Source organism: Eumetopias jubatus, unplaced genomic scaffold (assembly GCF_037043125.1).
Source record: "Eumetopias jubatus isolate StellerSeaLion01/CBP00866 unplaced genomic scaffold, mEumJub1_p1.0 scaffold_3, whole genome shotgun sequence".
NCBI lineage: Eukaryota > Metazoa > Chordata > Mammalia > Carnivora > Otariidae > Eumetopias > Eumetopias jubatus.
Genome location: NW_028274809.1, coordinates 127,728,415 through 127,753,729, shown reverse-complemented (window position 1 = coordinate 127,753,729; position 25,315 = coordinate 127,728,415). Strand labels below are relative to the sequence as shown.

Below are 25,315 nucleotides of genomic sequence, written 5' to 3'. Positions count from 1 at the left end.
TATAATATATTTTCATATAAATATAAATATATATAATATAATATATTATATAAATATAAATAAATATAAATATATATTTATAATATTAAATATAAAGTATGTCTCATTACTTTATTATATACATTAGTGTTACTTTTTATTGTCATCAGTAACAGACTAATGACTAAAGAAAAGAAGTCCAAAGAAGAAACTATGGCAATGCTCCAAAAAGGGATAAGACTTTGAACTGAGGGACTATCAAAGATAAAAAAAAAAAAAAAAAAGAGGCCAGAGAGCTAGTTCGGCATTTTTTAAAATGTTCAATAATGAGCTGAAAGAAGAAAGTGAAGTGTGAAGGAGTTGAAGAGTAGTCCAAATCAGTGCTTCTCAAACTATCAAACTCAAAGCGAAAATTTACTTTTTTTTAACCATCACTGACTGACATTTTGAAAATGAATTAAAAATAATTTAAAAAATTAAGTACACAAAATAAAACCACAAATGTTTTTATTATTTGACTCTATAGACAAAAAATAAATTTCAATTTAATCAGAACAAAGATAATATTGGGAAAAGAAAATAATTTTAAAACTGTTCATCATGCTGTTCACTGAAAGTGTGTTTATAGGTGACCAATATATGCAAATGTTATTATACTTGTGAATTTTTCCCATTACACATCATAAACAAAGTTTGAAGCAGAATGACTCCCTAAAAGAGACTCCTATATAAATGTTTTATACAAAAACTGGGGATATAAATATTTAAAGTTGATAATGTGACAATGAGAGCTTTTTGCTTTTTAATTTATCTAATCCAAGTTGAACAGGCAATAATGCCACTCATGGGAATAACATATAGCTAACCTTTTGTTTTATTTTAATATCAGGCAGAGTAGAGAAAGCAGTGTCACAGAGGTATGTTCATGGAATGAATATTCATTTTAAACTTTTATCCAAAATGAAAATAGAAAAGCTGTATCTTCAAAATTTCCCTCAATGCTCACCAATGCCCAATTCCAATAACTTATCTTGTATTGTTATAATCAAATATAAATTATATTTCAATGAAAGCAATGAATTCCATTTCCATGAATCTCATGTATGAATCTTCTTCTGGTAGAAAATTAAACACAAAACATTCTATCAAAAACATAAAATGTCAGGAGATAAATTTTCAAGGGTGAGCAAAATCAAAATCATCCTTAAAGATCAAGATACTTTCTTGATAATTATATTAAATAATAATTATTAAGTAACGAAAAATGTCATAGAAATTGTATGCTTCCAAGATTCTTTTTGTCCTTTGATCTTTTCTGCTACTAAAAAACATGTTGCAATCATTCCCCATTTGTAAGTACTGAATTCATTAAAAATATTTTACAGATCTGACGAAAAAGCGAGTTCTACTAGTCTTTAAAGAATGGAATCAAACTGGTTTCTTATTCTGTAAAAAACACCAAAAGTTGACTTTGTAGTTCCAACATCATCATAGGACTTTTCCTTTCAATACCCACTGTACCACAGCATACCATAACAGTTATTTATGATCAGCTTCCATATTATCACATAGTAAAGAAAATAGCAAATTCACCACAACAGTCTTAAAGTAATTCAAAATTTTATTATGCCACTAAGAACACTGTACAGTCGAGCTAATATTGTTTTCACAAGAAAATATCCTTGATAAAGAAGAGCACTGATATTCTGATATAGGCTCCTGAATCTGGGTAACTATTCTAGAATATCTTCCAGTCACTACAGCTAAGCCTTTGGAATACCTTCTATACGCACAAACAAAACAAAACAAAACAAAACAAAACAAACAAAAAACCCTCCAGACTTTTAATCTAATCTAATTTAATCTAATTTTTCTTAGTTCACAGCTAGATGTTTATAAGCAATAAAGCTGAATTTTTCCTTTATTTCAACATCATGTTCAAAGGTTGCACATTTATTATAAAAATCTGTGCGTTCATCAAGTTGTAACAAAAAATACTTCACTGCTTTATTTATTTATCCTATAAGTTGGTCTTCTATATCATTAGCCAATATATAGAAACACTGAACTATGGTATCATCTGGAGTGCAGGGTCCTCTTTAAACTCAAGTTACTGGAGGAATTCAGTTCTTTGTTGTTGTAGGCTAAGTCTCCCACTTACTTGCTGACTGTCAGCCAGGTTGTGCTCTCAAGCTCCTACGAGGTGATTTCAGGTCTTTGAACTGCAGTCACCTTCATCTCAGCAATAAAGGACTTCCTTCAAGTCAAATCACTTTCACACTCTCAGTCTCTCTGAGTTCCTTTCTGTAACCAGCCAGAGAAAATGCTCTGCCTTTACGGTCTCATGTAATTAGGTCAGGACTATATGGATAATCACTTTCTTTTAAAAGCAACTATGCTATGTAATACAACATAGTCACAGGAGCAAAATCCATCATATTCACTGTCCCAGGAATCATGCAGGGTGTGTACATGGGAAAATCTTGGGCGGAATGGGGACGGGGAACAGAATTCGGCCTACTACAATCCTTTGTTCTGCAGAGTAGTCCCATGTCAACCCTACCCAGAGACATCATATCAGCTATTTTATTTTTTATCTCTAAAACTCCCAACTGGTTCTTTTTAAAAAATCTTCCATTTTTTTTTCTCATTACATTCACTACTTCTTTTAGATTGAAAAGCATTTTGAACATACTCATAATAGCTGTTTGAATGTTCTTATCCGGTAGTTCTGCCATCACTGTCCTTTCTGAATCAGTTTCTATTGAATGATTTTTTTCCCCCTTATATAGCACATTTTCCTGCTTCTTTAATTTTTTATTGAATGCTGAACATTGAATTTTATGTTGTTTGGTGAAAAAATTTTTTGTATTCCTTTAAACAGAGGTAGAACTTTGACAGAAAGTTAAGTAACTTATAGATCAATTTGATGTTTTCAAGTCTTGTTTTTAAGCTTTTTTTCTTGTGAGTCTAGAGAAGCCTTCATTTTAGGGCTACTTTAGTCTCCTACTAAGGTGTGGCTCTTCTGCAAACTCTAGTGAATGCCACCACTGTGAATATTCTTATACATATAATTATCATAATTTGCAGATGATAAAGAAATGTAATGAAATACAAATATAAAAACTGTATTTTACTCTCAAAAGCCAAATAAAAATACAACATATCATATCTCCATGAAACCTGAGGTATATACTTGTCTGCAAACAATTACATTATGGATATTTATTTTATAACAATTAATGAAATACGAATACCCAAACAGGTCAGGAGATGAAGTCAATATTACCTTTGTAAAATGAGTGGGCAAAGCTCTGCTCAGGAATTAACTTGGCAAGGAATCCATGGTTCAAACTTGGATGAGGGATAGATGGTATGACCACAACTGCAGAGAAAATCATGGAATCAAATTTGAGCCAGCATGTAGCAACCTGCAACATGGTCCACTGGAGATCCATGACAACTCTCTATTACTGCAACATGCAAACAGTACTAGCAATAAAGACTGCATCTCTGGGGGAAGGAAAGAGGTTATGTATTAAGAGAAAGGAGATATCATACACTTGTTAAGTAGAGTAATTTTAGCAACATACAGAAAGACATACACATACAAAATCAGAAGTGGAAGGCTGACTAAAGTATTGCTTGTTTTATACATATAAAGCTGATATGAATGCATTTAAAATGAAGCAAAAGTTGATTAACATAATAAGAGTCTTAATGTTTTAAATGGTCAAAAGACATAAACTGGAATGGTAGGATAATGTTTAATTTGAAGAATAAAGTTAAAAGTATACTACAATGAAATAATATCATGTTTATGTGTTCAAAGTAAATGTAGCATGCAACAATAAAGTACTATAGCTAAAACATAATCCATATTTCCACAAAAGCAAGGTAAAGGAGATATGATATGCTCAGGGAAAACAAGATGCAGAGATTTGACCACTAATTTCTACTCATTTTTTAAAATATCCATTTTATTTATATATCATATGCATTTATTTAGGAAAGACAATTTCAACTACAAATTAATCTAATAGTACATGAAATAACCACTAGGTTACCAAGAATACATTGCAAACAACCAAGAAACAACCTTGATATAAACACATGGCAGGAAATGCAACTGATAGAAGGCATTCCATGATATTAAAATATTAGTTGCCAGAAAATGTGTTTATCATTTTCAAGCAGAGTAGGCAAAGCTGATAATGCAAGAACTCCCACAACATGAGCATCTTCTCTAAATAAAAGAGATAATATGATCCAAGATGGTTCATTGTTGTCTTTAAGTCTTTGATTTTAATTGAAGCAACTTTGGTATAAAGTTTAAAATGTATGTTGGCTTATTATGAATCTCTGACAGAATATTTAGATACTTAAATAACTATACACTGCAAAAGAAACACAGAGAGAGTGAGAGAGAGAGAGAGAATAAGCAACCAAAAAAGAAGCTATCTTTGAACTTGGCTATAAAGATTTATATTTTGGCTTATTCTTGGTCTTGAACTACTCTGTAAGAATCTACTTTCATGTTCATAAAAGTTAAAAAGTAATACAATTAAAATATATCAGTTATTTGCATATTAAATAGTAAATGATTTGTATTAACATATGGAAAACATTAAACCCAAACTGCACTGATAAAATGAGAATATAGCAAATATCATGGAAATTCACACATTTTTATGGAATTAAAGAGTATTAAATTGGCATTTATATGCCAACTACTTATAAATATTTAAGATGATAATGAGTAGGACTAGTTTAAAACTGGATGGGATGTAAAAAGGAAATAAAAAGGAGATAAATGATGACAAAAACTCAAATAATTAAAAAAATAGTACCTGTACTTGTTGGCGAATTTATTTCTTGTCTGATGTTTCTACCTGGTTGGCTTCCAGTTCTTGCAGTCTCTCGCTGGGGTTCTAATATGTCACGATACTTGGAAACCATCAGAACCGAAATGAAGTAAACAACAGCTAGCGCCAAGAACTGTGCCTGCTTGCTATCATCCTGTGTAAAATGAAAAGGCAGTTCTGACATTCAAATTTTTGAAGTTACCAGAGTATAAGAAACTACTATTTCATTTTCTTTATGGAGGTAAAATATGACATTTAACTTTTATTAAAACTTCTAAGTATACATTGTTATTTAATTAGTATCATTTAAGTATAAATACAAAACTCCAGAAATATATCATGAGTTATAGGTTGAAATTTAATTTCAAAAAATGAGAATGTTAAAATTTTGCATTTATGCCCCAAAATTTTATTCTTTGTCCTCTTCACCATTACTATCCATTACTTCCATAACTACAGAGTATGTCTATTTATAAAATATACAGAAAGCATAAGGATGAAATAATATCTGAATAAAAGTCAATAGTTCCAAATGTTATAATTTTAAAAAATAGAATAAAATTATAATTGAGATACATGTACAATTCTAACATATTACTACCTTAAGAGACTTTGTTGAGTACAAAATAGGGGAAACAGAAAATTGAACTTTATATACAAGCTCAATATGAGTTAGAAGTATGATATGGCAGCTTAAGAAAAATCAGTGCAACCTCTGACTGCATAAATAAATAAAAATAAGTAACAGTCCCACTATTGCACCCTGGAAAAATGACCTCTAAAACACTGCCAATATATGAGGCTCTGAACTTCAAAAGCTCAATGACAAAAATGGAAGTTTTCCCAGTGCAACAAATTGGTAAAAGGTATGAAAACAATTGGTGAAGTTAGGATACAGAGAGAGTAGTTTCAAAAAAGCAGACTGCAGGGGCACCTGGGTGGCTCAGTCGGTTGAGCATCATATTAATTTCAGCTCGGTCATGGTCTCAGGGTCGTGGGCTCCACCCTCATAGGGGAGTCTGCTTGAGATTCTCTCTGTCCCTCTTCCTTTGCCCCACCCACGCCCTTTTTCTCTCTTTCTCTAATAAATAAATCTTAAAAAAAAAAAAGCAGACTGCAGTCTAGTAGAAAAGATAGCTCTATAAGTATGCTTTGTAAAATATAAAGAGCTGCATGTAACCTTGAAAGCCTAGATAACTATATTATAGGGAAAAAACTGATAAGGAGGCAAACTTATAACCTCTAATACCACTTTCAAATTAGCCTGTATCGAAGGAATCAAATGTAAATGGTAATAAAGCCCTTTTCTAAGCTAGGTAAAGGTGACACTTCAAACCAAAACTGCAAGTAATGACTGTGGCCCACAGATAATAGGTAAAAAATGTATGATATGAATAAGGAAAGCAGACCTGCATTAAAGCCTAGCAACTCCATTAAAGGTACTTTTTATTTTTACTTCATTTAAGCAAAATGCAAGCAAGATTCAGAATGTATGTGCATTTGTCAGAAAAGAAAGCAAACAAGAAATATTTACTAATAATTTAATACTATGAAATGGGATTAGTACAGCTAATACAGAAAACTACCAAAACAGATTGAACTTGTTCTGGAATATTATAAACTTAGTATCTCATACTCTGAGGGTGACAGGCAGCTTTCCTAGAGATAGTTTCTTAAAAGTGTTTGAAATGCATACTCTGCATTATAATGCTGATGGAATAAATATATAGAGAAGGGACAAAATCAAATACTTAAAATAGTTATTATAAAGGAAAATGAAGTGCAATCATATCAACAAAGAAACTGACCAGGAATGAATTCAAACACAGCTCAAGCTGTGATAGACTGTGATATTCTACAACATTTACATTTCCACTAATGGAAACTCAGGGCCAGGCAATTAAAAAGCATGTGTGGAATGAATGCATGTTAACTACAAAGTTGCAGAGTTGCAAACAACAAATATTGTGAAGTGTCCTAGCCAAGCTAACATCTCCCATATATATGGCATGAAAACAGTTGCCTTTTCTTTTCAAATCCAGATCTGCAAACCAATTGTGCTGCTTATTCCCAGAGAGTTCTATCTTTAAAAATGAAGCACAACATCTGGAGAACAAGTAAATTTTTATACAAATTAATTGTCTTGCCTACATATTTTATTCTTATGAAGACATAAACTCTTATGTTTCTCCCATCTGCATAAGAAATGGGTCCCTCCACTATTCAATCTTGAATCAGTAATATAATTAACTCTGAAATCCTTTAAAAATTTTAATCCTTCAACCAGGATGTCAAAAACCTTCTATATCAACTTTTAAGGATTAAAATTACTTCAGTTTATATAATTTTGTATATAAAGGACCTAGTATAGAAGAATAATGAATTTGTCTTCAAATTTTAGTTTATTGGGAACACTGGAAACAGTGTTGATTTTTAAAGTCTAATTTTATTTCTTACCACATAGCAAATTTTACCACACAACGCTTTTGCCTAGATTTAAACAGTTCATGTGAGTTTAAACCAGCAATGTCTTCATAAGAGAAAAAAAGCAAGAGCAAGATATATATATATTTATTGCATATTGTATGTATATATGTATATAATGTACATATAGTTTTCCTTAAAAACTTAATTTTTGATCTCCTTTGTGAAATTAAGGCAATTAAAAATGACTACTGATTCACAAAAATTTCAAAAGTCAAGTATAATTCTTAGCATGATATCTACAATTGATTCTAAAATATATCAACTGTCAAACACTTCCAGCAGGTGATGGGAGGAATGCACTTGTTGTTAAGAGCACCAAGTGGTGTAGAGAAGTGTTGAATCACTATATTGTACACCTGAACCTAATATTACATTGTATGTTAACTAACTGGAATTTAAATAAAAACTTAAAAATAAATAAATTAAATAATAAAATAAAAGTGAAAACAGTATTTTAGAATCTATGAAATATGCTGATGAAAATGAGAATACTTTGGAGAGGTCCACCTTAAGGTTCTCACCACCTCATACTACCTGGGGGAATCTTAAAATTTCTGAGTCTTAAATTTCTCTTAATCCTTAAATGGAAGCTTATGATAATACATATTAAGTGTCTGAAACATATTATAAACACAAGTTGTATTATCTTTATGATGTTTGGAAGGTACATCTGGGAACACTTAATTCCCATCCTTCGGGAAGAAAGCTAGGCACCGCTGCTGGGTTATCCAACATATTTAACATCTAGGAGTCTTAGAAAAAATTATCATAATCTACCATAATAACTAATGCAGAATTTACTAACAATGTAAACATAATGTCACACTTAACATAAACCCCTTCTATGTTAGGTCTGAGTGTACCTCTCGGAGATGAGGATATGCTCCATGTTTTAATCATTTTTCATTTGAAAAACATTCTTTCCATAGCACATTTTTTCAGGATGAATAATTCTAACTTCTAAATGATGAATCTGTTAGTGATTTTTTTTTTCCCAAGTCTGGATTAGAGTCCAGATTATTATAAGACTCTTATATCATCATTTTTATACTATCATGCATTTTATCTCCATTTTTAAAAAAACTATTTTATTATTTATTAATTACAAAAGAAATATAGGTTTATTACAGAACCTGTAATATTGTTTTTTGAAAACACAAAAAAGTATAAAATACTAAAGTATAAAAAAAACTGTTTACCTAGAGATAATCATTAATAGCCCTTGGTATATTTTTTTATGTCTTTTTTTTTTAAAGGTACACATGTACGTGCACAAACACTCAACATAAAAATGTAGTATTTGTGTAATATAAGTACTTTTGTATACTGCTGTTTTCCCTTAAAATATATAATGACCATTTTTCTATGTCACAAAATTTCCCTCAAAAATATGATTTTAATGGCTGTGTAGTATCCCACTGAATGAATATACTATAATCTATTAAGCTGAAACTCTACTGTTAGGTATTTGTAACATTGCCAATTTTCCTGTAGGCATCTTTGATGAGCACATGAAGTCAGGTAACTTCTGGGTAGAACCACTGGGTCACAGGGCATCGATATTTTAAGAGTTTTAATACATAATGCAAAAGAACTATTCAGAAAGTTTATCCAATTTAAACGTCTACCAGTGATATATAACAGAGCATGCTTCAATGCACCCTTGCAATGCTGGGTATTATTATTTAAAATTTTTATTTATCTAATACTAAAAATATCTCGCTTATTTTAATTTGCATTCCTTTGACTACTGGTGATACTGACTTCATCATGTATTTGTTACCTTATCTTTTATATTTTATGTCCACCGTCTAATTTTCTGTTGGTATGTTTGTAATTTTTCTAGTAATTTATAAGAACTGATACGTATTAAAGAGAGTGACAATTTTTCTGTGTTGCAGATTCCTACCATGCAGTATTATGCTGTGTGTCTTACATATGTTTTAACCACTTTCTAAAGTACAAAGTAATCATCCAATTTATTGTTAAATATAAATTTAAAATACAGACTTTCTTACTCTTGATCTCAGAGTCCTGAGTTCAAGCCCCACAGTGGGTGTGGAGCATACTTAAAACAAATAAATAAATTTTCTTCTGTTTCATAAATCATCAATTAAAATAAGAAAAACAGACTCCAAAGTGGCTGGAAAACAATAACTATGTTAAGGAGTAATGTCAATATTGAATCTGCTGTGAAATACTATATATGTTTCTACGTGATTTGTGAAAAGGCCAATCTTATCTTTACTTGAATAAGTGATCATATAACTGGGGTGTTCCAAGAAACCATCTCCATAAGCTACCTTTTCCTTAAGCTTTACAAAGCTACTTTTGTAACTTAAATTCTCATAAATACCTATCATTTTTAAAATGTAGATCTTCTTTCAAAATAGCTGCCCCTCAAAAAAGTAATTGCCAGTAACACCTTAGTGAATTAATCCCTTTTATCCATAGTACAAGGAACGTTGATAACAAAATAGTACCTAGAAATGGAGCAAGGAATACAAAAGAGAAAAGTAGGTGATTCAACACAAAGTGAATCATAATTTTTCAAGGTTATCCCCAGTCTTAGTATACACACAAACTAAATCAAAATTTTACATCACCTAAAAAATTGATGTATCAATAAGCTTTCAGAGAAAGCAAAGGCTCAATCATTCTATAATCAGAAGTCTGTCCCAAACCCTACAATTCCTGACATTAGGACATTTAGTTGTACTTGCAGCTTTCTTATAAAACTTAAATTATTTTACACAAATGATAGTGGAAGATTTTTTTCCTGGAAAATCAAGCAGGTATATAACTTACCACATCCCGAAAGACGACGGCACGAAGACGATTAATATCAACATCCTGAAGAAGTCTATCAGGATCTTTAATAGGAGAAAGGTTACCTGGAACACTTTCTAATGGAGTCTTAAAAAAGAAAGAGAATTGTTAAAAAGAAAATAGCACAATACAGAAACTTATATAAGAGAGTAATTTCTAGTATCCTTAGGCATTACCTCCCCATCACTAACATTTATTGACAATAGCACTCTATGACCAGACGCTTTTTCTGTTCTCCTCTCCGCTGCTGTCACAGTTTCACCTACTCGTAGTGTTCTTGTTCTTCATCATCACAGCTACCGCAACAGACTCAGAAAAGGAGTTAAGACTGACGTGGAAAAGAGACTGATCTTGGACTTCAGAGGATTTGAGCTCAAACTCTGCTGCGTAACCTTGGACTTGTTACTAAAATTTTCTGAGTCTCACTTTCCCAATCTCTACTTAATCTCTTTGCATCATTGGGTTCATTTATCCACCACGCTTTTATAACATATGAGATTACTATATTACATTGCATGAGATTTTATATGTATAAGTATGTTATGATCTACAAAAACCTAAAAAAGGTAAATAAAAAAATTCAATAGCCTTAATATTAAAGCTGAAAGACATTAAAGATCATAACGACCAAAAATCCTTTTTAAAGTTGAAGATACAAAACCTGACAAATTTTAAGTTAACGTCTCACATAGCAAACTAGTGAGAGAACAAGGTTCCCTGAAATTCAGTCTAGTACTTTATCACTTATACAACATTTTAAGAATTATGTGGATTAATTAGATCATATACATAGAGTACCAAATACAATTCCTGCAAATAGAATAACTTGTTACCCTAATTAAAAATAAATAGACTTCCTTCTAATCTTCTATACACTTCAATTATGATATTTCACTCTTAAATTAAGATGTTTGATTCCTCTGCAGCACAGAATAGTGAGAAGAATATGGCTTAGTTATTTGGTTTCCATTATAATTCCACGACTTACCAGGATATGACCTTAGGTGAGACATTAACCTCTCTGGACCTCAGCTATATCATCTAAATAATAAGCTAATAATATTTATCACAGGATGATTAAAGAAAATAACACATTGTTTACAGCAAAGATGAAAAGGACACAATTTACGGCATAGATGAAGAAATTTATAAATATTTTAACTTACATATATCATTTTACATTTTATAAAGTATTTCTATATCCATAATTAAATTTGATCTTTATAAAGACCTTTTATGGGTAAAGCTCCTTTTTACAAAGTATAGAAAGTGAGGTCCAATGAAGATGTATGACTCAGTCAAGTCTACACAGATTAGTATTCATCAAAATTATCTATGGTTCACTTACTAAAGTCACATAAAAAAATGCATAAACACAAGGAGAAAAAAAAACCCTCCCTCGCCAGGTCCACTGACTCACTTTCTTAAAATGTCTTTTCTTATCAAGTCCACTTTTCCCCTAATATTTCTGTATCTATAGCTTATTAACCATTTTTCATTGCCAAGGTTCTTGCTAAAGAGACAGTGCCTAGCTCAACTAAATTACTACAAAATTCCTTCACATTGGACTTTTCTCTCCATGTTCTGCAGAGTAATAGTTGGTTTGACAGTCTTGGAAAGCTCCCTATTATCTAGTGAATTAGTTACAGACACTTTAAGATCAAAGCTCTCAAAAATACTAATTTATTTATTCATTTCATGAGTATATAGACCTGCTGGAAAGAGGAAGGGAATTACTATTAATTGAAAGTTCACTGTGTGTCAGGAATTAACTAAGAACTTTAATTCCTGCTTTTCATTTAGTTAATAGAAATACCTCGTAAATTAAGATTTGTATCTATTTTAAAGCCTGGAAAACTGAGTCACAGGTGACTAAGTAATTTGTCTTGGGTCACAAAACTAGTTACAGGGTAGAGCCAGCATACAAACTCAGACCTGTTTGATTCTAGAGTTACTGCTCTTCTGACAGAGTACTGCTAGTGTTATATATACATGCTCTGGAATTACAAAGATGGATAAGATATGTACATACCTTCAAGTAACTTACAGTCTACCATGCCTACACAAATAACATGAGGCACTCTTGCTGATGTGTTCATATTTAATTTTCTAAGCAATGGAGAACACTTTGGAGACTTGTTAGCAATAAAATATGGTCTGATTATTTTAGGAATGTTTTCTGACAGAATTGAAAAAGAGGCTACAATATATATTAAATATATGGTTGTTCTGTTTGAAAGTTACAGAATTTTGAAGCCAGAACTATTTAAATGAATTAAATTTCTATTTCATATCTTCACTTATTGAGCAGAAAAAAGGTTTATCAATATCAAATATCCAGTTACAAGTGTAGTGTGTGATATGAGACATACAGGGTTTTATGAAAATATCAAATAGAGGAAACTACCCTAGACTGGGGTGGCAGCAAGGGTATCTGAGAACATTTTCCCCAAAGAGTAGCACTTAAGCTGAAGCCAAGAGTCGAATGGATTTTAACTGGATGAAAAGTAAGGATGGACCCTTCAAGCAAAGGGAACCTATGAAAAAGTCTGAAGAAGAAAAAAAAAAAAAAGATTCTCTGATGAACTAGTCTATCATGTGACTAAAATGGCAAAAGCAAGGGGGTAAGAGGATATATAAGCTGCTGTTGGAGAAGTAAAGCCAGGGTCAGTCATGCAGGACCATAAAAGTCATGTTAATAAAACTTTGGATGTGATGCAAAGGGTCACTTAAACCTGTGATAAAGAGCTAATTTAAAATGAGAATTACTGGTATATTCCAAAATACACTATTCATTCATTTCCTGGGCATTCAATAATATTATGGGAGTATCCATCACCAAAAACATATCCACTTAAAAAGTATAATTCATATATTGAGCTCTGTGAAAATACATTTAACTATGAAAAATAGTAATAACTAAGAACTTTCAGAGCAATGTGTACTGATATCCTTACAAAAATCCTATGAAGTAGAATTATTAGTACCTTCATTTAATAAACAAAGAATGCAAGTCTCAGGTTAAATAATCTTGGTAATACAATTATGAAGAAGAAAAGCCAGCACTGAAGAAGCCTACAGCAGTCTGATTACCAAATCCTTGCTCTTTCATTACACAATACCATGTTACTTTTTTCTCAGACTTAAAAAGGCAAATTTTAAGGTACATTATATTTAACATAGAAAATGTTTAATTACCTTTGAAGCTGCTGTGGCAGTCACACTTTGGGGAGCTTCCTGAGGTTTACTGCTACCATGGGAAGATTTGCTCCCCCTGTCTCTCTGTCTCTGCCGACATTCTAAACAGTTTCTCACAGCAACACAACAAACTATTTAAAAACCAAAAGCATATTATTAATATAAATTCTTGACTCTGATATGTTGAAAAGAGTTGCTAGCTTTTTTTTCTTTCTTTCCCTTTTCTCCATTCATTATTCCTAAAACCAACTAGAACAAATATTTTTAAAAATTACAAAATACAGTAATGAAAAGTATATATAAAACATGTGTAGTTAAAAAATAAAAACAACACACCCGTATACTACCAACCAGCTGCAGGAACAGAATATTACTGAAGCTCCCAATATATCCCTTCCTTATTCTATCACCCCCATCGTTTAAAATTCTGAATTTCACAGATGAATAAAAACGTTTTGAAACTTCATATTCACATTTGATAAGCTGTTCTGATTGACAAGACTTCTTCAGTAACATGACTACTTGGTGACTAACTGAGCACAGCTCCCCATTTCAGGAAGTGACAGAGCACCGCAGTGTAGTCTCGCGAGTCCCAACACCCACCTTTCTACGTGGTGGGAAAGTCTACAGCCCTAGGCAATAAGCATTCCACATGTACAAGCTTTTCACTTATTTACTTATTTTTAAGAAGTCATAGAGTAATAAATAGTACAGGTTCTGGAATCTGACCACCTGAACTTTACTCCTGGCTCTGTCCTGTATGAGCTATGTGATCTTGGGCCAGCGGCTTAAACTATGTGTGCCTCAGTTTCCTCATAAGTAAAATGAATATAAACATAGTAACCTCCTTACAGGACTGCTGGGGATTAATTGCATTAATATATCTATAAAGTGTTTAGAACAGTAGACAGTACATATTGATATATAATTGCTTTGTTATTATTCACTTATAAAACTTTCCTATAGATGACAAAAAAAGAAATTGGCTATGAAATACTGGGATAAAAATGAAATTAGCAGTAAAACTTTGAAATATATTCAGAAATAAAAGCTCAGAATAACCAAATAAATGCTGGTTTTAAGATACTGAGGTATTTAAAAAAATTTCTCTGTCCCAGAGTTAACTCTGTCAGCTATTGTTAATTATCAGTGAATATGTCCATAGCGGCCACAGTAAATTATGCCACACCTGTTGGTTGTCAGAGAGATCTCAATGTAGTCAATCTCTCCATTAGGATGATTATGAAATGATTCCACTTAACCTGCCCATCTTTAAGAAATACAAAAGGAAAAAAGTAGGTTTCACTCCATCATTCTTAAAGCAAGTTATTATTCCTACCTTGGACCAGAACAATTTATCCCCTGAAACTATACACGTGTAGATTTTTATATAATTTTTAAAATTATGGTTAAAAAGAGTACACGTCAGAAATTTCTTCCTATGTAATGCCTTACTTTCTTGTGTCCTACTCATGCTCTAAGGCAAGTATAAAAACAATTGCTTGCTGGTCCCTTGTAAAGTCTAAGTAGTATAAATAAATTTCCCCTTTAAGAAAGGTAGGCTATGTAAGAATGGATGTAAAGAGATGGACTAAATTTACTAAGAGTTTTCAGTGCTATCTTTTCTTTGCAACACAGGATTGTAAATGAACAGTATAGTAAAGTAACATTTGTTACTGTTAACTGCTTACTCTGAGAAACAGTGACATTGGAATAGTCAGTTTTATCCTTTGGCATTCTGTGTATAAAAACTATGTTACTGGTCTTCTGACATATTTGTGGGTCAGGACAACTATTCTATATTAGTTCACCAAAACAGGAGTCCTAAGGGGATTTACATTAAAATCATGTCAACGAAAAATGTTACAGTCCTATTGATTTTGAAATAATTCAAAATATATTTGACTTCATTTCAAATTATAATCCATTAAAGATGATCAGTTTCATGAAATCTCCAATGTGATGATACCACAATTTTTAAATTTAGTAATTCTCAAGAATTACAAGGTAATCTCTATACAACATAATCATTAACTTGTATCATCAATACTTTATGTACCACAGAGCATCAAAAAACTAATCTATAGGTAATTATTTAACATGCACCGTTATTTGTAACAGACTTACCTAACCTTAGGCACTGTCTCATTAAACCTCCAGAAGACATGTTTTTTTCAGCTTCAATCTCACTAAAATTTAGAGAGCTGGCAAATACAAGTACATCAACCATAGCCATCAATCGGCTGAGGAAAGTTACTGCTGTCTCAGCGGACATGCCTTGTGTCACTTCAATATTTTCCAATTCCGTCTTTAAAAAAGTAGAAGATTTAAGTCTTGTTTAAAATTTGGAAATATAATACATATACATACATGCTACAGGTAAACAGTAGTTCAGCATATCTAGTATATTTTCTAAACAAAATAAATTATAAATTATAAACTGATTTCACATATCAAAAGAGCTGGGTGTTAAATTTAATTAGTTTACCTATGAATTATCCTTGAATAAAGGAAAAATCTATTTTTAAAATGAAGGATGAATTTAAATGTCATCACTTACAAAACTATATTCCAAACTTAAGATCATTTCATAAAGATATTTAGGAATAATTACACATCTGTATTTTACTACTTTTGTCTTATTTTATTAATAAAGATATAAAATAGATACTTTCCTAAAATCTTCACTCTCATTTATTAAAAGATATGTTTTAACTTCTCTTTAGTATGAATGTATGATGAGTAATAGTAAAGATATATGGCACTTCCAATCGGCATCAAAATGAGACGACTGTTAAATGAGAACACATGATAATTTCTTACCCATTTCAGAATAAACTAAGTCATTAGGTATCTCATACATACAATAAAAATCTAGGGTAAAAATAATCAAGAAAATCACTAATTCCTCTAAAGATATTAATTTGTGACCTATAAGACACTAGCAATAAGAAGAATCAGTAGCATTTTAGTTAGGTACAGCTATACTTTCACTAAAATATTGTCTATGATAAAATATAATTTCATGCTTTCAAAGGGAATGTCACAACGTAGTATTTCTGGAGATGTGTAACTTTGTATTTTATAAGCAACAGCAACATTTCTTATTTTAGTTTTCATTCTGTATTATATAACACTTTAATTATTTTGGTTCATTATAACTAGGCCTCGTTTTCTCAGTGCCACAAGGGGCAGAGAAAAGTAAGAAGTGCTTTATAAATAAAAAGTACTACTGCTTAAATTTTCTGAAAATGGGCACACTAGCCATATCGATTAACCTTACTTCTTTACCAAATGATAAATTCAACTACAAGGTAAGCATATATTATAGGTATCTACTCCTATTTAATGTTCCATTTTGATATTGTTTATGCCCATCAGTCTACCTAAACAGATTCCTGCTCACATTAAAATGGAAATGTCAGCAGGAAATACTGATTAAAAAAAAAAAAAAACCTCTTAAAACACTTCTTGAGCACAAGATGGATAATAAAAATGATAAGTGACTACTGCAAGCACTATATAACTAAACTCGATTCTAAATGGGGTATAAAATGTAACAACCTTTCTTCCTTCCATTTAACAGCAAAATAGTGTTAAAACCATTCTCTCCAAAATGAGCTTGAAAATAGACAAAAATTTGTTGCCAATTGTTGATTTACATTATGCCAATTCAGTATCCGTGGTCTAAAGAAATAATTCATTACTTGAATTTCTTAAATACTGATTCCTTATTTCCTAGCACTTCATTGATATACAGCATTATTTCATAGCATGAATTAAAAATCTGTGATCTCAACACAATAGTTCATATTAAAAAGCAAAAAAAAACCAACTTCACATAAAAACTCTTTTAAATCTCAGTTAATACAAGTGTCTATAATGGAATGGAAGATCTGGCCATTACTTAGGTCTATCAAGTATTCTAAATAAATTTTCAAAAATATTAGAATTCTATAATATCTATAGATGCATTCTCAAAGAAATTCTTTATTTTGAATTACTCAAATTATAAGATTTATTTATTAGTTAACAGTCTTAGTTTCACGTCTTTTGTGGTCTACTAGGTCTAACCTTCAAAATATGTTTTCATTTATAAATGACTAAATTACATACAGAAATTAACAGAATTATTAATCAGCCATGTAATTTGCCAAACTGTTATTTTTGACTAAACAAAATAAAATTTTAAAATAAAAAGCATTCTTAACACAAAAAACCAACAAGGGAGTTCTTAATTAATGCCATATAAAAGTAATTTATAATTTTGCTGAAATGTTATATAAACATTATAACATACATTTAACAATAAAGATCACTCACATATGATTATTATTAAATCTTAAAATAATATATATCCCATCCAATTGCCTTTCATTGGAACCAACTAACATCTGATTGTACATATGAATGAATTTGTTTTCATTTATTATAATACTTTAGTCTAAAGGTTATTGTGAATAATAAGATAATTCATCAATGCATTGAGAAAAAATCCTTTTAAGGAATATTTTAAATATACCAAAGATAGGTCTAATATTAAAGATGGTATGGAAACTCAAAATATAACCAAGTCAAAAATTTCATAAATAAGCAAAAATAAAACTTAAAACTGAAAACCTGAAAATTACTGAAGTAATACTAACCTTAGAACCCTGGACATGCATTAGACAAAACAGACAACAGATCAAAAAAGTACAAGAAAAGGAAATTATTAAAATTAAATAAAAATACAATGTAAAATTGAAAGACAAAATAATATATTTAAAAATTATATTTGATTATTTTATTAGAAGCAAAGTTCTTAGAATAGATATTCCTTTTATAAATTACATATGATTAAGATTACATATCAGATATTTAGACTAATGTTTATTTTATTTCATTAGAGTAACTCTGCCCAAATAAAGATAAATTATTTATATTTATATAGTTCGTATACTAAAATTATGCATATTCTATTTTATAAAATAAATATATTTTCCTAGGAGATACCTAAGGAAGCATTTTAATAAATAAACTAATATGATGTCTCTGTAAAAGTCCTAACTCAGTACTGGGTTAGGCAGAAATGACTTAAGGAAATAAACTATTTATACCAACCTTCCAGAATTTTCATTAAGGAATCATGTTATAATTTGTTTTCTAAAATATTTGGAGCCCTTCCTATAGATCAAAATCCCCAGGAGTCAAAGAATAAAATACTGTAGTGATTATAACTTAAAAACCATTTTCCCTTGCTAGAAAAGAACTGATACACTAATGAGGTCTTCATGTGAACTAAGCTAATTATATAGATATTACACTAAATTTCAGAGTCTTAACTAAGAATTATATTCAATATATTCAAAAGTGTGGCTAGAATTAAGTTTCACAATTAAAGTCATCAACTGTTCTTATTCTCTGATTTTTGACAACAAATATATGTGAGCATAAATTTCAATAAACACCATTTTCATGGTACACTGTATAGGAAAATGCATAAAAGCCTCCTGAGAATACTACAGTATGATCAGTATTATGAGACAAACAAAAAAATTAGTAATTTAGTAATTAGTAAATCAGTAATTAGTAAATTAACTCCACATTCTGACAATGGTAAGGAAATACAAACTAAATTTAAGATCTTATCATTTTTTTTGACAGAAAATATTGCTCTTCTTTCATGATTATGAAACTATTAGGAAAGCCAGAAATATCAGTGGCTATTATTTTTCTTAACAGACAAATGACACTGAATTAAATTCTAAACATTCAGTGTTTTCGATGGTGGACCAAAATGATCAACTTAAAATCACAAAGTGATTATGCAATTTATAGTTGATCCATGTTCTTTGCTTCTCTTCCTTTTTTTTTCTACAACTCCTTGCTTTCACTCATGACCAACTTGTACAATGTATAGAGAATGAAGAAAGGAAATAGAAATACCAACTCTAAAAACATCATCAATAACAACAAAAATAATTCCTCTTTCCAAAACCAAAGATTGGTCAAACTGAATACTACAAAGTTTAAAATTTTTCCTTGGGTACAAAAGTTAAACCCATTGGTCTAATTTATAGACTTGAAACTATTTTTGTAATTTATTTTCTATGCTACATAGGACTTTAAATAATCTAGACAAAGCTAAAATTGCAAAAAGTCCTGCTTCTTCAATGAATACTAAGTTCAAGGTGTTCACTAATACTGTATACGTATACTTTTTTCCTTAAAATTTCCACTGAAATATTACTTACAAGTAACAATCTAAACAATTCAACTTTTCTTACATGACGATACTGCAACAGCAATACACAAATGTTATCCTTAGTGGAAATTAGTATATGCATATGAGATCCCAGAGCAGAAAACAGACTACCACTATGCCAATCCCATTGGAATAGCAGACAAAAAGGCTATACCATGTAAATCTTTTGCCATCAAAATGAATCACCCATTATAAATAAATTTGCCTCAAATACCCTATTTTAGAATTCTGAATATGGCAGATTATTTTATAAATGAGAAAATTACTCTATCATGACACAGTTCTGAATAAACAGTTCCAAAAGGGTACTAAATGAAGGAAACATCAAGAGCCTTCTCCATCTAATGAGCTTTACACTTATTACTTATCCTAATTTTCAGAAACTCCCTGTTAAATAAGCATAATTAACACCTTTTCATAAATGAAGAAATTGAGAGTAAGGTCCTATCTAGTAAGTGGTAGAACCCAGATTAAAATACAGATTTATCTTATGCCAAAATCCATAATCCATATACTTTATATTGAATCCTAACTTCAAAAAGATTGTGTCTGAATCTCACTGATGATAGGAAACAATTTTGTTTTTGATGAAAATGAGATTTCCATACTTATCTGAGATCCATACTTATACTGAGAAATGGGAAAGACATATTCCTGAGTTGAGCTTAGTATCATTCTTTTTTCCAATGGATAACTATAAAGAAAACCTATCATTACCCTGTTTTTGAAAAGGCTATCCTTCCCCTTAAGTGAACTGCTTATGAACATATGTGGAAAAAAAAAAAGTTGTGCGTTTGTCTGGGGGTCCATTTCTGTGTTTTTGTTCTGTTCCATTGAACTATGTCTTTCTAAGATACTACACAATCTTGATTACCATGTTTAATATATAATGATTCTTTCAAAACTGTTTTAATTATCCCATGTGAATTTTTTAAAAAATAGTGTTTGTAACTACAAAAAATTTTGGTGGGATTTTGAGAGGAACTGTGATACCTCTAAATATCAATTTGGGGACAAGTGTTACCTTTATTATGTTGAGTCTCCAACCCATAAACATGGTATAGTCTCCATTTATTTAGACCATCTTTGATTGCTTTTACAAGTCTTTTGTAGTTTTGGAATAAAAATATCAGATATTTATTGTTATATTAAAACTAAGTATTTCATAATGAGTGATTACATATGGTATTGTATTTTTCATTTCTGTATCCACATGTTCATTGCTAGTAGAAATAAATACAACTAATAATGTAGGTCACCTTGGTAAAATAGAAAAAGAAGAATACTTAGCATTCTATTTACCCTCTCAAAATTAAATACAATTTCAATATTAGACATGTCAAATGCTAAAAAAAAATAGTATGGCTGAATGTGAAAAGTTACATATCTTCTAATAGAACATAATGACCACAACGTTTGATGAAATTGTTCTAAAAATTAAACTAAATATTCAGTAAGTCAAATTCAAGTTCTTGTTTAATAGGAAATAATGAGTTTATCTAAGTTCTAACTACTGAATTTTCAATGGTCAGTAATAAATAATAGCTTTCACTCTAAAACATTATACTATGACATTTGTATTTTATGTGAGGATCATGCTTTAAGTCAGAGGTCAGTAAACTATGACCCGTAAATCAATCTGCCCCACTGCCTGTTTTTATAAGTCAAGTTTTATTGAAACAAACCCACACATTCCTTTATGTAACTGTCTGTGGTTGCTTTTGCACAATAGCAGAGTTGAGTAGTTGAGACAGATACCATGTAGCCCACAGAACTGAAAATATTTATCATCTGACCCATACAGAAAAAGTTGGCCAGTCACAGGCATCCATCATTATTCATATTTATTCATGCACATATGCATTTAATGAATAAATATTTTAATATTTAAAATATCTTAAATATTTTAAAAACTACACACCTAAACAAAATCATGAGATCACTCAAACATCAGTATCAAATGTTTCTCTCTTCATGTATCTAGGATTGAAATTATAATGCCACCTACATGACAATGTTTTCTTCTGCTAATCTGTATACTGTCAATGCTCCCTTTTTCACTTTTGGATTTTTACATGTTAAATCTAAGTCAAAAGCTCTTTATATATGCAGTTCTAATTGTCTTCTTTATTTAATCTCCTCTTTCCCAACTTTCTTCCTCTACTACATTACAATTTTTCATAGGAATATTACACAATCAAGTAAGAGAAGACAATACTCAGTAGTCAGCACCAATCATGGTTCTACTAGCATAAAGTGGGAAAAAACGTTCTGGCTGTTTCTTTTAAGGAAGCAATTTATTCAAAAAACATAATCAGCTATTGTATACCAGGCACAGGTACAATCAGTTAACGAACCAAAATGACAGAAATATAGAGAAACAGACATTAAAAAAAAATTTCTACAACTGAATGAATTCCTAAGCCTGTTAAGAATGTTGTAGGCAAGGGCAGGGCACCTGGGTGGCTCAGTCAATTAAGCTTCTGCCTTCAGCTCAGGGCACAATCCCAGGGTCCTGGGATAGAGCTCCACAGCGGACTTCATGTTCAGTGGAGAGCCTGCTTCTCCCTTTCCCTCCCCCACCTCAGGCTCTCTCTCTCGCTCTCAAATAAATAAATAAAATCTTAAAAAAAAAAAAGAGTATTCTAAGCAATAAGTAGTTTCAAATTGCAAAATACAGTGGTCCACACTGCAAAGGTAATAATTTGGAAGTCAAACCTCAAAATGTCAGTATCTTTATTATATATTCATTACAAAATAAAAAATAAGTAAATTTGGGCAGTGAAATAGCATGTAAATCATAACATTTATGGACCATTTATTTTAGTAATTTCATATTTTCTCTATCTTGATGGAGATCGTTCAGCTTTAAAATTTGGAAGACTATTTAGTAATATGAATATTTCAAGCCTATACAAATTTTAATACCTACTACTAATTTTATATAGAGGTCATCTTCAGTTCTGCACAAAATTTTAAAATAATATTATAAAATGAATTTCAATACAACCTTTTAAAATTTCTTGATGACAAATGATTATTTAGAAAACATTAAAATATTTTATATGATAAAGAAAAATGTCAGGAGAAAACATTGATTTTTTTCAGTTTTTAATGTACAGAAGGGAAAAAACCCTCCCTGTTTCAATATTAGAATTCATTTTGAAAATCATACACAATTCTTGATTTACCTGAATTTGGTGTAAAACACCAGGAGAAATCAGAGATTGAAGAGAAGGGATGGTAGGTACATTAATCTCACAGGATATCTACATTCTTCACATGCCATCAACTATTTTTCTTCCTGGCTCCATTTCCTTGCTTAGCTGCTAATTTCATTAAGGCCCTAATAATGATGATCTATTTAATGCTCTCCTTCTTGAACTAGCATGCTTGCCTGTCAACTTCTTGAATAAATTTATGGATGAAATCAAACGTGCCTGAGGGGGGAAAGATGTTGGGCATACAATCTTTTGCTGCCAATATTTAAGTTTCAGTGATACTTTGGGGGTGATGGCACTGAAAAAACTATAGTGAGAAAAGGAATCATGTAAGAAAAGCTGGTTAATAATGAAATAAAGCCAGAGATTAATTTGGAAACACTGTTCCACCAAGTAAAAGATATCTTAACAACAGAGTAGGTTTCTCTGTGGAAAGAGCATACTTTTTGGGCTCATGGGTTTGTTTCCAATATGGTAGCAGGAACACTCCAGTCAATATGCGAAGTAGAGTTCTACATTCTTTCCTATTTGGGTAAGCAACTATGGAGTCTTTTTTTTTTTTTTTTAATATAAACCAGAATTTTTTTAAACTACAACTAAAATATAAAATTAACATTGACCTATATTTTTAAACATGTAGTTAATATTAAATGCCTTTAAAACTTAATATATTTCAATGTTTTATCTAGAAAGACAGCTATATTCTTTTAAATAAATGTTGAACTAGATAAAGTCAGATGCAAATGCTATTACAGCCCATATGTCTATAAAAAGTTTTTTGAGTTTTTTAAGGATTATGAAATTGTTCAAATAGCGTAAAAGTGGTATGTTATTTATATTTTTTCTATCTGAGCTGCCTAAGTTTTAAGTAAGAATTCATTAATTTGGTTCCCTTTTGGAAGCAGATTGCTGGCTTCAAGATTAAATCTCAGGGAACAAGAATGCAAAAGTCCCATATATAGTTTAAAATAATATTAAGTTTAGAAATATTTCAAGCAATTCACATGAGGTTTTGCATATCTAATGATTTTTTTCTAAATTTAGATTTATGACTCTACTTACTTACACAATAACCATGTGCTTGTATTTAGAATTTCAAGAGTAATAGAATAAAAATTTTTTAAGTTTACCATAATATACATTTGAAGAAATAGGCAATATATGGAAAATAAAGTTAAGTCATTTATAGTTTTGGCTCTTCTTCAAAAGTATTCATCAAATCACCAGAGAAATATTTTCACAGACACACATGGCTGAAACCCAACACTGACAAAAAGAAATGGGGAGAAGTTGCCTTAGGTGAACGGGTCTCCTTAAAATCTGTTTACAGCAGAGAACGCTGCTGACAGACTGTAGTCAGGTAATTACAAAATACACCACTAGATGGAAGCAAAGTACTTACAGTTGGTGATGTAGCCGCAGAAAGCAAAGGTAAAATTCCTCCACAAGCAATAATGATGTTGTCTACCATTTGGGAAATGAGGTGAATTGTGTTATGTACAAAAATAATATTTTCATTGCTATTGACAAAATCCATTACAGACTTTGTGGAATGACTAAAAGAGCAGAAAAACAAAACATAAATGAACATTTTACCTTAACTTTCTAACTTTTATAAAGTAAAAAATATTGAAGAGCGAGGCAAATTTAAAATGGAATTATTAGAAAAGAAAACAATTTACAATTGAGATATCATATTACCGAAGACTTAACATTCATTCCCGCAGGGTTTCTTTGTATCCAAATGTATTAACTCATTATTGGGTTTCTGCTTTAAAAATACAGTGTGTGGTTACTTTGTGTTGAAATCAATTTTCCTTATTTACCATCCTCAGGTACTCTAGAACAACTGGATAGTTAACTCCAAGTTGACCTTTCAGGCAGTTTCTGTTTATCACCAGATTGCAGCCCCACCTGTGACCAGCTATATTGAAAATGTATACTGCTAGTCACAGAGGTGACATGATAGGGAAATATAAATAAATCAGCAAAAATTCAAGGACTTATTGAATAAAAAGAGGAAAAAGGTCTTAAAGGTCAGCAGTATAACTTTTCCATACAAAACATGCAACTTAGATACCCAGAAAAATACACTGCTTTAATTTGATGTCTGTCAAGAATATGAACTGTTTTTTAATGGGAAAAAAGGGATTACTCCATGATCAATTGTTCTTTTTTGTTCAATTTTAATATCTCGTTTGGTCTGTTTTTCAATTTTGAAGTTCCACTTTTTCCTTAACATCCCACAAACAGCTGTAGACATGAAATGGTGTCCACATGTCAAAAAGCTCATCAAGGAAAGCTGCCAGTTGGTTTCTGTACTGATGCCAACAGCCAATTCTGTCCACCGAAAGGTTCAATTTTATGGAAGACTGAAACAAAAACTCATCCAATTTTTATAGAAATTCAATGGTATCTGGTATGGAGTGGCTACTCCAATGCTGGAAACAAAGCAAAGTGCTATAGGACTTAAACACTGTGACAGATCC

General features: G+C 30.8%; 1 protein-coding gene across 7 annotated transcripts in view; it reads right to left on the bottom strand.

The window, feature by feature from the left end:
* The window catches only part of NBEA (neurobeachin), a 685,632-nt gene that overhangs the window by 432,173 nt on the left and 228,144 nt on the right, over positions 1-25,315 (bottom strand). For 3 of the 7 annotated variants that reach the window (XM_088021804.1, XM_088021803.1, XM_028107230.2), the window contains exons 24-30: positions 24,229-24,382; positions 18,005-18,013; positions 15,486-15,666; positions 13,359-13,489; positions 10,140-10,247; positions 4,830-4,998; positions 3,269-3,364 (exon numbers count right to left, since the gene is read on the bottom strand). In XM_088021804.1, the coding sequence (XP_087877930.1) occupies positions 3,269-3,364; positions 4,830-4,998; positions 10,140-10,247; positions 13,359-13,489; positions 15,486-15,666; positions 18,005-18,013; positions 24,229-24,382 (848 nt within the window). The remainder of the gene's footprint in view (positions 1-3,268; positions 3,365-4,829; positions 4,999-10,139; positions 10,248-13,358; positions 13,490-15,485; positions 15,667-18,004; positions 18,014-24,228; positions 24,383-25,315) is intronic. The other 4 variants (XM_088021800.1, XM_088021802.1, XM_088021801.1 and 1 more) reach the window with 2 other exon arrangements.